This window comes from Hyperolius riggenbachi, chromosome 2, assembly GCF_040937935.1.
Source record: "Hyperolius riggenbachi isolate aHypRig1 chromosome 2, aHypRig1.pri, whole genome shotgun sequence".
In the NCBI taxonomy this organism is placed as follows: Eukaryota; Metazoa; Chordata; class Amphibia; order Anura; family Hyperoliidae; genus Hyperolius; species Hyperolius riggenbachi.
This window is the reverse complement of record NC_090647.1, coordinates 456,854,470-456,869,526: the sequence shown is the minus strand read 5'-3', so window position 1 is coordinate 456,869,526 and position 15,057 is coordinate 456,854,470. Positions and strand designations below refer to the sequence as shown.

At 43.9% G+C, this 15,057-nt stretch overlaps 1 protein-coding gene across 2 annotated transcripts in view; it reads left to right on the top strand.

The window, feature by feature from the left end:
* Positions 1-15,057, top strand: part of SMG6 (SMG6 nonsense mediated mRNA decay factor) — a 444,365-nt gene that overhangs the window by 424,579 nt on the left and 4,729 nt on the right. For both annotated transcript variants that reach the window (XM_068270085.1, XM_068270086.1), the window contains one exon: positions 4,311-4,458. In XM_068270085.1, coding sequence (XP_068126186.1) covers positions 4,311-4,458 — 148 coding nt within the window. The remainder of the gene's footprint in view (positions 1-4,310; positions 4,459-15,057) is intronic.

Sequence of the window (15,057 nt, the reverse complement as noted above, 5' to 3'; positions counted from 1 at the left end):
TGCAGCCTCACTTTTCCCTTTGCAGCCTCCTTTTCTAAATGCAGCAACCCCTCTTCCATGGCCAGCTGCCCAAGACCTGGGCCTTGGTGGCCTTTCTACAAACCCAGCCCTGTCCATATCCTCAAGAGTTTTCTAAACTCCACCAAAACCCAGAGCAGGGTTAGTGCTAACTCAAGCTTTCAGCCCTGCGAGATTAGCAGGGCAATGTAGTGCAGCAATGGTTAACCAGTCGCAGCTGGGAAAAGTGTGAAGCCATGGATTCACAATGCAGTTAGAACTGATTTTGAGAACGTTAAAGGGGATATGGAGGCTGTCATCTTCATTCCCTTATGAACAATGCGAGTTGCCTGGCTGTCATGCTGAGCTTTTTTCTTTTTTGTCACAGACCCGCAACAAGCATGCAGCCAATGGAGTCAGATCAAAGCACATTTCGGACCAGTGACCAGTCAGGCAACTGGCACGGTTTATAGAGGATTGAAGATGACAGCCTCCATATTCCCCTCACTTGAGGTTCACTTTAAGTTCTGTAAACCCAAACAGGTAGCATTTTGAAAAAAGGGTCAGCAAAGGCTCCTTCAATATTCCTCTCATTTCAGGTTTCCTTTAGCTAGCCTTCCAAATACTGCCCTGCAGCAATGGATTTAGGATCTCCAGTTCTGCTAGCAGTCATGTCTCTAGTGTGTGGATGTCACCAGGTGTAATGGCTGCCAGGCAACTCTGCTGACAAGGATGCAGAACCGAACTGCCAGAATGTTGGTTAACACAGCAGGAGTACCATTATCCGTGGTGTGCTGCTGCCCTGTCACTAGTTCAGTGCTGAAGAGCAGTTGTTAGGGAAGGCATATCGAACTGCTGTTATCGGTGAAAGGGACATTTGGGTAGCTCATCAGTGTGGGTTCTTCACTAGCAGATAAGCTGACAATTTGCTATGGGCCTAAAACTTCATCTGCTGGGGTATGAAGACAACCAGTTCTCTTAGAATTGAAATAGAAGTTACTACCATATCTAGACACAGCTTACATGCCGTGTTTATTATTCCCCTCGGACCACAGATGGAATTTTAAAATGTAATTAGTGGGCAAAAAGAGGCTTTGCAGAGACAAGCTGTTTAATTGGCAGCAGCTGTTTAAGTATGCAAACAATATATTAAAAAAGAAAATACAAAGCACCATAGATAACGTTTAACTTGTACCCACCCTTATGCTACAGAAGAAACAGGATGGCTGTATAGATATGTGTGTGCTGTGCTTGTTTATGAACTTTTTAAGTGTGTTCTTCCTTTTTCGTAATGGCATGTGTACTTGGAAGAGGCAGTGATACAAAGCTGTCATTTTCACCGGGCAGAATTAGCCAGTAGCACAGGATACTGTAGACTTATGAACCTGTGGAGTAGGAAGTCCTGGGCTATATATAACACAATACCCTGCAGGAGGAGAAATGCCACAGACTTCCCGACTGCCCTGCTACCCTGTGACTGCTCTGCTTCCCTTTACCACCCGCCGTCCAATCTCCTCCAACTCCTTGTTCTTGGCTCGGGATGATGTGACCTCGGTGTCGGTCTGTGCATCCTGCAGAGGGGACGTGCAGACAGTCACAGCCTGTTCAAAGACGCCCCAGAGCTCTAACTTACGAGAGTGGAAAGGGTTTGGAAGTACTACAACCCCCACCCTTGATTGTAGATTTTACTGGATTTCCTTCAAAGTTGGCATGTAGCAACAGCTGAAGATACAAGTGCCAAATAAATACATAGCATCAAGTTTTACCTTCAGTACCGCTTTCTGTGCCTTATTAGTGCTATTTTGCAGCCACTTGGCATTAAAGTTGACCTCCTCAAAGAAACCTTAGCAAACCATTCTTATGTTCATGTCCCCTGCAGGAGTTTAAGGTGCATCCTTTAGTTGGGCAACTATTTTTAAAGGGGCAACCGCCACTAATTATCAATGAACTTTCCTTTTGGTAGATGCCAGATGATTAAACAACTTAAAGTGAGATGAGACTCCATATTAACTGATTTAAAAAAATAAATAAATCAATAGGAAATTATATATTTAGCCTACCTATCCTGTTGTTTTTAGCATCCACTGTCAGACCTGGGAGAAATGTGGTATGAAAATAATCATTCTACTAGTTTCAATCATTACAGTTTCTCCTCTGTTATGCCAAAAGTGACATCTCTTCTGCCGCCCCCCCCCCCCCCCCACTTTTTTTTTCAACCCAGCTCCGTGTTAACAGGCTTCCATGACTGTTTAAACTCTTCAAAGGGAGGGGGGGATTCAATTAGTGTTCTTATTTTATCCAAAATGGGCAGCTTTCTGTTATTTGCATGCTGAGATAAGCTTGTTACCGTAGCTACTGAAAATGTTGGCACAATCTCACCGACACTACACAATTGCTGCACTTAGACAAAGGCACCCAGACCAGTTAAAAATAAGAAAAAATCAAATGGGGGCCAATTTTAGAAAAGGGAGTAGAAAGGGTGTAGACTTTGGACAACTAACCATTTTTTGGCAATTTGTTTTAGTTTTGGTTGTTATAACCCCCTTTAAAGTAATTGAATGGTGACACCTGCAGATCTGCACCTCAGCCATTGCCATTACAGGGGTCACACTCTTGCTGATGGATTATAACTTATTTTATATAATGAAGAAGCAGTGTAACAAGTGACAGTACCCCTAAGTGTGTTGTAACTGACATATTTAAAGGGAACCCGAGATGAGACATATGGAGGCTGACATATTTATTTCCTTATAAACAATGCACATTGCCTGGCTGTCCTGCTAATCCACTGCCTCTAATAGTTTTAGACATAGACCGTAAAGAAGACTGCAGATCAGATGTCTCTGACTCAAGTCTGACTGGATTATCTACATGCTTGGTGTACAGTTGTGTGGTTCAGACTCTACTGACCAGAAAGATGAACAGGAAGCCATACAACTGGTATTGTTTAAATGGAATGAAATATGGTTCCCTTTTTTTTGTAGACAAACGAACATAATTAAGAACCATGGCACCATGGAAATTTAATTCCTCGAACTTCCAAGACATACAACAAGCAACCAGGTGTTCCGGCCATCATTGTACACTTAACATTCTTTGTTGTTGTTTTTTTTTTGGGGGGGGGGGGGGGGGGCTTTACACCGCATTAAGTATTTATTACACATCAAACTTAGTTATTTATAAAGAAATAGCATTTATTTTTAACCAGATGCTAAGAACTGCAGAATACAGAGTTGTAAAAAAAAAAGTATTTGCCTCTTTCCTGATTCCCCCTATAATTGTATCGTTTTCATACTCTCTGGTTTTTAATCAAAATGTAATGTTAGCCAAAGGGAGTCTTTCTATGCACATAATAGTTGTTAAATGATTACCTCACTTATTTACCTAGATTATTTAAAAAATAAAGATATCTGACTCTTATATCGCTTGTGTGAAAAAAAGTAAATGTCCTATTAAAGTTGTTTGCTGGTTTCACTGCTTTTATCAGCAATAATTGCAACCAAATGTTTGTTATAATTTTTCAGCCTTTCATATTCCTGATGACCAGTTCTAGCGCCCTCTTCGATGTAGAACTGCTTTAGAGCCCAACTCCAGAAAAATATGTCATTGTGGAAGGAGGTTAGGATCTCCTTTGCTCATTGACACATTGGCCATCTCTACCAGTGAACAGGGAGGAACTGTAGTTGCAGTGCTGCTGGTCACCACAGAAGATTAATGACCTCAATCAGATGCTAATTTTTGTAAGTTGAAATTGGACCAGTCAGAATGGTCAGCAAGTGAATTTGATTGACCCATTTCCAAACTTCATACATACAGATTGCAAAAATCAGAAAAATTTACAATTCGTTGATGGTGTTGTTTGAATTAGAGATCCTACATTCGGAAGCCCAAAATATGCCAAACACCGCACTTCAGCACCCAACCTAGTAGATAGGGCTACAGGAAGGTCACTCATGCCGCCCTTCCGCAACCTTAATGACCCTGTCTCCACTAGCTTTGGTCCTTTGGGGGCCCCACCCAATGTACCCACACGTTTTATCAAATCTTGTCATCTGTCCTAAAGTTCCATGGTATGTATGTAATTCAGAAATTAGAGTGTCTCACCTTTTTGGTGTAACATGATGCTATACTGCTCTTTGGGTCTTTCTGCTGGGAGGAATATGACTTTTCTCTCTACATTGGAGCTTACTTGTACTGTTGACCAAATTTGCTTTTCCTGTATGTTGTATTGTCCGATGATCAGAACTGAAGTAAGGCTGTACTGTATATCTGTAACAAATGAAAATAAAGCGGTTTTCTGTTATGTTTTGTAGGCTGTATTGGATGGCAAGACAAGACCATTGGAGTTAGAAATCCACCCTTTGTTTCTTGTCCCCGACACCAATGGGTTCATCAACTATCTTCCAGGACTGGAGCAGCTGCTTTCATCCCAAATATACATTCTAGTCATTCCTCTGATAGGTAAGAGCTGTGAGGAGACTTTCCCAGAAGTATAGGCTTAAGCATTTGATGACTTTTAAATATACCTGCTTTTCACGTATAGTTTGGATAGTCACTTTATGGGAAGAAGTACCTGGAAGAATGTCCTCTTTTATTTGCCAGGTAATACTGACAACAACACAGAAAGTGGTTTCTGGTTCTTCACCCACTACAGATACCTTCCCATGTGATGGAAACTTGTGAGAGGAATCCTGAAGGTGCCGCTCAGGATCCCTTTTTAGTGCTGATCCTCCTTTCTCTTGTAACTACAGTATATGAATTCCTCACTCACAACCAAAGTGTAGATCAGATGTTCTGCCAACACTGGACGCTTATGAGTTGCACCCCTGCAACAAACAAATGTCTAAAGACAAAAGAGGATTTAAAGATGGCAAGCCTCCGTGTTCCTTTATGAATGACGGAGGTCTGAAAAGTCTGATGTCCAGATAGCTCGGCCCTTAGGGTGACCAGTTCATTGGACAGACGTAGAGAATGTGTGATGGAAAAAGACAAATGATGGCTTCAGTTTGCAGGTTTACCGCCTTCAGATGAATGCAGGTTTAGAACTCTGGGATATTTGTAGTCAATGTCCCCAGACTTCCCAGTGTTAGTCAGAGCTGGTTCTCCAGCACCTGAAGCAGAGTTTCCAAAGTGGTCCCTCCCCAGTAAAGGTAACCACATCCCCCAGTATAGGTAGCCTGATGCCACCCCAATACAGGTAGCCAGATTTTCCCCTACGTAAATTTAGCCAGACTGCCCGCTCCCCCCTGTCTAGATAGCCAGATCCACCCTAAGTATAGGTAGTCTGATGTCCCCCAAGTATAGTTAGTCAAATTCCCTTTAAGTATAGGTAGCTAGATGTCCCACTCCCCCAATATAGGTAGCCAGCCCCCCAACCTTCCCCCCCCAGTACCATTAAAGTATAGGTACTCGTATGCCCCCCAGTATAGTCTGATGTAGTTTCCCCTCCCCGCCACCACCAAAGTATTGGTAGTCTAATGTGCCTCCCCACCCAAGAATAGGTAGTCTGATGTAACACCTCCCCGCTCCTCAGTTTAGGACACAAGATTCCCACTCAGAGAAGATCGCCTGATGCATACATGTCCATAGGAAGATGATCATTTATTCAGACCATACTCACACAGCCAATTTACACCCATATTTGTAATGTTCTGTAGAGAATTGCAGCATTTATCAGCCATTTTACAACATGAAGGTGAGTTGTGTGGCGTTCAGACATTTCTACTCCATTACAAGTATAGCTCAGTCTTGAATATTAGATTCTTATTTGCGACTTATAAGAGTCTCCCGCGGCTGCCATTAATCTCAATAATGACTTGTTTAGGCCAGGATCTGGAATTGGCAAGCCATTTATGCAGGAATTTGCTCTTTTAACTCAGATGACGGATACACTGGGCAGTAATTTAGTCATACGGTTGTATATATACAAATGTCGTTTTGTATTGCATGCTTTGTTAAGCTGCTGGAACAGACTGCTTAATTCTCCCAACCTCTGCAGCATGTTTGTGGTTAAATATTGGGCGAGCGCTCGGGACTACTGCCTCTCTGTTGTCTATGGCTGCCTGTGCTTGACTGCACTCTGGCTACAGTAGCGATGCTGTGCAGCTCTCTGGCTGGGCTGGGTACAGTCACACAGCTGAAGGAGCAGCTGCTGGAACACGTCCCCAACACAGCTTTTTCTCCATATAAAGCCAGCGGTGCAATCTCTGACTGGTTCCAGTTATTGCTAAACACTCGCCCCTGGCACAAGAACTGGTGTTACTGGGTGGTCTGGCCGACTCCCTGGATTTGGGAGTAGTTTCCCTGACCGGGAGAAGGAGCCCTGTGGCGTATCTGGTGTATTTGGGTGGGTTTATTAAGAAGTGGAACACATGCTCTTCCCTGTGGGGAAATGAGCATGTACTAAGAGCTCCTTCCTGTCATACAAATACTACTGTGTCCATCTGTTCATAAGCCTGGCATATTGCTGACAACTATCTTCCGCAATCTGTGGGGAAGCCGCCTGTGCTTACATATGGAAGTTGTATGCTGGACATGTCATGAGGAAAGCAAACTGTACAGGCTACTACTGGTTTGTGGCCTTCTTAAAGCTGCCCAAAGGTGTTGCTGTAGAGTGACACTTGCTTGTCTGAGTTGTATTCCATTGCTTCTTGGTAACATTATTGCCCTATACCATAATGGGCCTACCAGAGTGGCCAGGTCAGTCATGGCGGGCCCTAATTATTTTCTCTCCTCTCATACATCACAGTGATAACAAACTATTCCACTGTCCATTATGGCTATTTTTACAGCAGACATATGTTGTGTGTACATACAAAGATGTATGACTATAGAAGGGATTCGATTGTGAGCTCCTCTGAGGGACAGTTAAGTGACAAGACAATATATACTCTGTACAGCACTGCGGAAGATATTGGCGCTATATAAATACTAAATGATGTCTATGGAGCTTACTGGACAACTATCACAAAAAAATGCTGATTCCTTATGTTGCTGTGTTACAGTAGGCAGTGAAAATCTGACATCTGTCAGGTTTTGAAAAAGTGCATCTCCTAATGGGGGATTCCCAGGTATTTCTTTATTTACAAAAGTACTTACGGAATGGCAGTTGCTTAGTCCAACTGTAAAAATGGTGTGCAAGTGAGTAGGCCAGCATCTTTGTATAGATCCTTTCCAGGGATTGCTTTTGGAAACCATAACAATAAGGCCTGCTGCACACCGATCGGTTTTTGTAGCGTTTTCCAAACCGCTTTCGCCCGTGAAAACGCTTGGCTAATGTATTTCAATGGGATGGTGCAACCAGCGGTTTGTGCTTTTTAGAAAACCGCAAACGTGGGTCCTGCAGCACTTTTGCGGTTTGCAGAAGCGGTTCTGCCGCAATGTAAAGTATAGGAAAAGCTCAAACCGCTCTGGAAAACGCTTGATCAGAGCGGTTTTCCAGACGTTTTTGTTACAGAAGCTGTTCAGTAACAGCTTTTACTGTAACAATATTTGTAATCTGCTACACAAAAACGCTCCCAAAAACGCTAGGCATGTTTAGAAAACGTCTCCTAACATGCCTAGAATCGCTCTGAATTCTGCTCCAAAAAACTCTAGCGTTTTGAGGGTCTGCTAGCGGTTTTGGTGTGCACTGGGCCTAATACTGGGAATCTCCCATGAGGAGATGGACTAATCCAAAATCTGTCAGATGTATATTACCTACTGTAAGTGACAGAGCGTAGGCAAAAAAAGTTATTTTATGTGTACAGTACATATTTTACATTTTTTCACGTTCGTGGTCCCTTAAGGAAGAACTCTGGGCAAGATTTAACCGGAAGACCCATTACCCCGTGTTCGTTTAACATTTAATGAAGATATTCTTCTATTGTGTCACCCGCCCCTGAAGTTACTCAGAAAATAAATATTCCAACTGGTCCGAGTTGGCATTGAAATGAGTTGGTTTTTGTGAGTTACTCCCACTGTTAGTATGCAATGGTCAGCAAAGCTACAGACTGACATCAATCATCAGTATTCACCATTGTCAGGTGATTCCTTAGATGACTGTTTCCTCCAAAACTCCAGATATACTTTCATGCACACCCAAAGTTCTCCTCTGCTTTAAAATACAAGGTCAGATGAAGAAGAATGGATTGACATAGTTATAGTACATACCGTAATTAACATTGGTAAGGAAAAACTTACCTTAGATTTGGCCTCAGTGGCGCTCCATCCCTGTACCTCATGGCGGCTGTGACACCCACATCAGCAGAGCCTTCACCACATGCAACTGTAGGCTCTTCTGTTGCTTCTGCAGAGCCAAGCCAGAAACCCTTTAGGTAAAATATTTATGTACATGCTATATGGGCTGCCCTTTCTCACCTGGTTTTATAATTTAAAGGATCGCTATCATGATTATTTGTAAGATTTAAAAGACATACAAATAAGATGTACATTTCTTCCTGAGTAAAAAGCACTAATTATAATTTCCCTATACTGCTGTCACTTAGTTAGCAGTAAAAATCTGGCAGATCTGACATCCTCATTGGGGATTCTCAACATTGTCTTTATTTATTTATATATTTTTTTTCAAAAACACACCCTGTAAATGATCTATACAAAGATACCAACCAGTCTCCCCACTTGTTAGCACACCTTAAGAATCCCCCTTGAGGAGATGGACTAGTCTAAAACCTGTCAAATTTTAACCTACCTGTATGTGGCAGGGACACAGGAGAAAATAGTTATAGAGCATTTTATTCTGCAGCCAAAAGCAATGCCAGGCCACTGAAGATTTTAAAAATAAATCTGGCGGCTCGATGTTTCTCTCAGTTCAGATTCGGTTGTGTACATTTTACCTTTTTTTCCACTTTTTACATACAGCCTCTTGCTAACAGGCGTGCCATTGGCTGGTACTTGTGCTCTCGTGTGAAGCTGATGAGAAGAGAGAGAGAAAGTTGTAGGCAGAAGCCTGGAGGAAGAGCCACCAGCAATTAACAAAAGAGCAAGTTTCACCTCACTTAGTTTCTCTGCTCCCTCCTTTTCTGTCTTCCCAACCACCTCCCAGGAGATTGCCAGTGCCAGTCACACCTTACATTCCCTCAGTCTCTCAGTCTAACCTAACCTAGCCCTGCCATGGGAACATGCCTGTGAGGCAGGGCGTGACTTATTTTTCATACTTCACAAATACAATATAATTCTTTTTTTTCAGAATTTGCTATTCCCCAGCCCTTCTCCTTGGCAGCATTGTGCGTCTGAAGTGGCAAGTACAGATCAGAGGCACTGATATATTGTAAGTGTGCTGCTGTGCATTGTGGCACCTTGAAGGAAGATTCAGATACCTGAAACAGAAGGAAGACCGGAATGTCCCTGAATTCACCTGTCTGCCACAAACACTACAATATTGTCCTACTTGTGCAGTTGAACCTTTCTGGAGTTTTACATAATACACCATACAGCAGGAGGAGAGGGACTCCTTCATGTGACGTATTGGTTAGAGCTCTTGCCTTGCAGCGCTGGGTCTCCAGTTCGAATCCCAGCCAGGACACTATCTGCACGGATTATGCAGGAGAACAGAGGCACCAAAAGGATAAAGGAAGCTAAATAAGCTTAAAAAACAAATTGTGGTGGACTTACCTCCTCCAAGTAGACACACAACGACTGTAGTAAAGACAGTCAATATATTTTATTTATGAACTCCAAATATGCAACGCGTTTCAAAGGTTTGATCCCGCTTCATCAGGCAATAACAATGGAGCAATAGCAAATGTGGTCAGTAGAAGAGCCAGGCAGAGGCTTGTTGCCTGTCCTGAGCAGTGGTTTCCCAGCAGATATTCTACCATGAAGGCCTGATTCACACAGTCTGCTCTTAACAGGTTCTAGAGATGTCTGCTGCTAGAACTCTGTGTGGCACTGACTTGGTCTCTAATTTGAGCTGCTGTTATCCTGTGATTTCTGAGGCTGATGACTTGGATGAACTTATCCTCTGCAGCAGAGGTGACTCTTGGTCTTCCTTTCCTGGGGCGGTCCGCATGTGAGCCAGTTTCTTTGTAGCGTTTGATGGTTTTGGAGACTGCACTGACACTTTCAAAATTTTCCCAAGTTTCGGACTGACTGACCTTCATTTCTTTTTTTTTTTTTTTTTTTTTGACCTTTATTTCTTAAAGTAATGATGGCCACTAGTTTTTCTTTAATTAGCTGCTTTTTTTCTTGCCATAATACAAATTCTAACAGTCTATTCAGTAGGACTATCAGCTGTGTATCCACCTGACTTCTCCACAATGCAACTGATGGTCCCAACCCCATTTAGAAGGCAAGAAATCCCACTTATTAAAGCCGACAGGGCACACCTGTGAAGTGAAAACCATTTCAGGTGACTACCTCTTGAAGCTCATCAAGAGAATGCCAAGAGTGTGCAAAGCAGTAATCAAAGCAAAAGGTGGCTACTTTGAAGAACCTAGAATATGACATATTTTCAGTTGTTTCAGTAGTTTTTTTTTGGTTATGTACTATACTTCCACATGTGTTAATTCATAGTTTGGATGCCTTCAGTGTGAATCTACAACGTTCACAGTCATGAAAATAAAGAAAACTCTTTTTGAATGAGGTGTGTCCAAACCTTGTGTCTGTACTGTGTGTGTATATGTGTGCGTGTGTGTATATATGTATGTGTGTGTGTGTGTGTGTGTGTGTGTGTGTGTGTGTGTGTGTGTGTGTGTGTACATATAATATACATATATATATACTCTGTATGTGTGTGTGTGTGTGTATATATATAGTGGAGGAAATAATTATTTGACCCCTCACTGATTTTGTAAGTTTGTCCAATGACAAAGAAATGAAAAGTCCCAGAACAGTATCATTTCAATGGTAGGTTTATTTTAACAGTGGCAGATAGCACATCAAAAGGAGAATCGAAAAAATAACCTTAAATAAAAGTTAGCAACTGATTTGCATTTCATTGAGTGAAATAAGTTTTTGAACCCCTACCAACCATTAAGAGTTCTGGCTCCCACAGAGTGGTTAGACACTTCTACTCAATTAGTCACCCTCATTAAGGACACCTGTCTTAAAGTGGATCAGAGACAAACGTTTGCACTTTTCATATTTGTACCCCTTACATATAGTTTCTGGGGCATTCTTCCTCCCAAATGCTTAATTTTTTATTACATTAATAGTTTAAACTAATCTAAACTGCTGGAGCCGCCCCCAATTCCTCCAACGCCGCGGCGTTCAGTCCCATGCTGCTGGGAGCTGAGCCTGGCGAGGAGGATCCTCATTATCATGTGCCTGCCCCCTGTGCGCTGATTGGTGGAGGCACACAGAGGGCTGGAGCGGTAGCAGGAAGCCGATGTGCCAGGAGCGGACCCCGGACAGCACGTACTGGCATCTCAGCGGGCGGCCACTTTCACTGTAGCTGTCTCTCTCTGCTACACAGACCACATGTCAGCGCGACCCGCTGCGCCGCTATGACAGGACAGCGGGTCGCCTATCAGCGTGCATACAGGCAGTCTTCCTGTATGCATGCTGATAGGTGACCCGCTGTCCTGTCATAACAGCGAGGAGGGTCGCTCTGACATGCGGTCTGTGAAGCGTAGGGAGAGAGAGACAGTCACAGGGGAAGCGGCCGCCGAAGGTAATGCGATCGGCGCCCCCCCCCCCTTTCCTGAGGACGACACACCAGGGGAAACTATACTGACTGGGGCTAACTACTATCTATGCTGGGGGGCAACTACACTATCTATACGGACTGGGGCTAACTATACTGGGAAGGCAACTATACTAACTTGGGCAACTATATTGAGGCCAACAATATTGGGGATACTGGGGACAACTATACTATATACACTCATGTTAGATGCAAGGGGGTGGAGAGGGGAGGGGAGTTCACAGGCTGAGGGGTGGAGATACAGAGCAGCTTTGCCTGTGTGTGTGATGACAAGCAAAACATGGCCGCGCTCATTGTATCACAAGAAGAAATGATAATTTACTGTAGATGCAGTTTGCAGCTGTATTTACTGTGTAAACCATCTAAACTTTAGGTAAGATATATAGACCAGTTTCTTGCTATAGTTATTTTTTCATCTCGGATCCGCTTTAACTAGTCACCTGTATAAAAGACACCTGTCCACAGAATCAATCAATCAAGCAGACTCCAAACTCTCCAACATGGGAAAGACCAAAGAGCTGTCCAAGGATGTCAGAGACAAAATTGTAGACCTGCACAAGGCTGGAATGGGCTACAAAACCATTAGCAAGAAGCTGGGAGAGAAGGTGACAACTGTTGGTGCGATTGTTCGAAATGGTCTCAGATACTTTCGGGGGAATGTCAGCTCTTACCAATCTACTGCCCACAGTGTCATTTCGTCTGTAGGCAGGTATTGGCGGTGAACGAAATTCGGGTACCTCTGGATACGCACTGCCCAATATGTGCCAATGTTTCTTAATACTAGCCAGTACTCTATGTGAAAAACCATGAAACTGGCAAACAAAGGGTAGGCGTGGTCCATGGTCTGTCATCTTTTTTCCAATGTTCCCCTGGGCAATTTCATCTCATACCCCCCCCGAATTAGATCAGGTGGGTATCTCCGCTCCGAGAGTTTATCAGCCATCTGCTGTCTCCTACTCTCAAGTACCCCTTGATCCGTAACTATCCTATCCACCCGGAGCAATTGGCTCCTTGCTACCGAACGGAATACAGCAGGTGGGTGAAAACTCTCGAAGCGGAGCAACTGATTACGATCAGTTGGTTTCTGATAAAAATCAGATACCAAGGCATTACCTTGTCGTTTGATCGTGGTGTCTAAAAAAAATTCAACTCCAATTGGTCATACATGATTTCAAATCGAATGTTGGCATGAAAACGGTTAAGGTCATCATGGAAGGACAGCAGGGATCCAATGTCGCCCCGCCATACTGCAAAAATGTCGTCTATGAAACGCCACCAGGTGCCACAGTGCCTGGCGTACGATTCATGATTATAGACATGGCGAGTTTCAAATTGGTGCATAAAGGCGCCTGCAAAGGACGGGGCCACATTGGATCCCATTGCTGTCCCCCGTAGCTGGAGGAAAAAAGTCTCCTTAAAAAGGAAATAATTGTTCTCCAATACAAAGTGTAACAAAGTACTGAAGAAAGACAATTGTCGTTCTGTATATTCCCCAACCGATTCAGCCAATTCAAGACATGCCTGGATACCTACAGATTGGGGAATGGACGTATAAAGGGATGAAACGTCCCAACTGACTAGCCATGTTTCCTCCATTGGATCAATCTTTAATTTAGAAACCTTAGTCAGGAAGTCAGAGGTATCCCTGATATAGGATGGTATAGTCTGTACCAATGGGGACAACACTTTGTCCAATAGTGTGGAACATGGGGTAAAAATCGACCCTATGCCCGCCACTATGGGACCTCCCGAGGGTCTCTCAGGGTTCTTGTGAACCTTGGGTAGGGTATATAGAACCGGGGTAATGGGATGTGTGACAAATAGATAATCGCTCAGATCCCTAGTAATGACTTGTTGGTAAACAGCACTGTCCAAAATACTGCGTAATGCAGTTTTCAGATGGGGGCGGGGTTACCTGGTAGTTGCTTATAGACCCTTTTATCAGAAAGTTGAGAAGAAATCTCTACCTCATAGTCCCCTGAATCCATAACTACCAGGGCCCCGCCCTTATCAGGAGGTTTCAAAACAATGTCTCTTCGCTGACTGAGATCAAATAAAGCTGACCTTTCTACCATGGATAAATTGTTGCCAGCATAGTCTTTGCTAGACGACTCAATCAGTCGATCAATGTTCATAGTCACTTTGTTGACAAACATCTCCACTCCCACATATGTGGTTGGAGGTACAAAACTGCTCTTTGGAAACAAATGAAACTGTTTACAGTTTAAAGCTGAGCTGGCAACAGTTTTAGCAATAATAGGTTTCATTAAGAAGTGTGCTTTCAGTCTGACCTGTCTGAATAATCTATAAATATCCTGCTTCAATACAAACGTATCCATGACAGTTCTAGGAGTAAACCCCAGGCCTCTATTGAGCACACATACCTCGTTTGGAGAAAGTTCGGTGGTGGAGAGGTTCATAATAGCTCCTAGCGGCGCTGGCTCCGTGTGACCCTGTGCTCCGGAGGGTCGCGCGGGGCTGTTGCAGGTGAAGCGGGATCGACGGTGTTTCCTCCCTGCTCTGCGATGGTGTCTTTTGTTTTGCGCCGACGGCGCTGCTGTTGGCGACCTCGGCCTAAAAAACGGCCCGCTGGTGAGGAGGAGGAACCGGAAGTAGGTACAGATGAGGTAGATGGTGCGCGGTCCGTGCGCCAACCACGGCCGCCAGTTGAGTTCCAGTAATATACTTAGTTCCTACGATAATCCTCCTGGTCGCGATCAAATTTCACGCGCTTGCGCTCTTGGAGAGTGACCCGCAGGTCTGTCAGAGTCTTATCAAGGCGTGTCTTTGTAGCAGAAAACTCCTCCGGAGTAAGTGTAGCACGGAGTTCCGCCTCCGCAGCTGCGGCTTTAGCTTGAATTGTTGCCAATTCCTTCTGGATCTGCGCAATTGTAAGTGTGATTAAGTCAAAGGAGCATTTATTCAGTATCTGCGCGAAGAGTATTTTAAAGTCCTCTGAATCTGAGAACAAGGTTGGAGTCAATCTTACTCGTAGGCCACGTGGGATGCGGCGTTCCCGGTGATACTCTGCCAGGGTAACACAATGCAGTTCTAATGCAAGGTGTCGCTTAAGAAGTTTCTCCCAGATGCGGGTATTAACAGTTGATGTCTTTTGCGTGAGGAAGTCACACGATCCTGCGACCTCTGTATGGATCCTCGGTCTCCTCTTTAGTGTACGAGAAGACACCACTGACAGGAACAGTAGGTGCAGGCTCCATGTAGTATGAGTGAAGCACGCTGAACCAGGGCAAGTATATAGAGTCCGGCGGGGGATCAGCAGCTCACACCAACAACACTGTAGTTCTGTGTGCCCGCAACTGAGGGAGCCCAATCCCACTGGGTCATATACACTCTGTGTGTGTGTGTGTTTCACTATATATACACTCTGTGTGTGTGTGTGTGTGTGTGTGTGTATA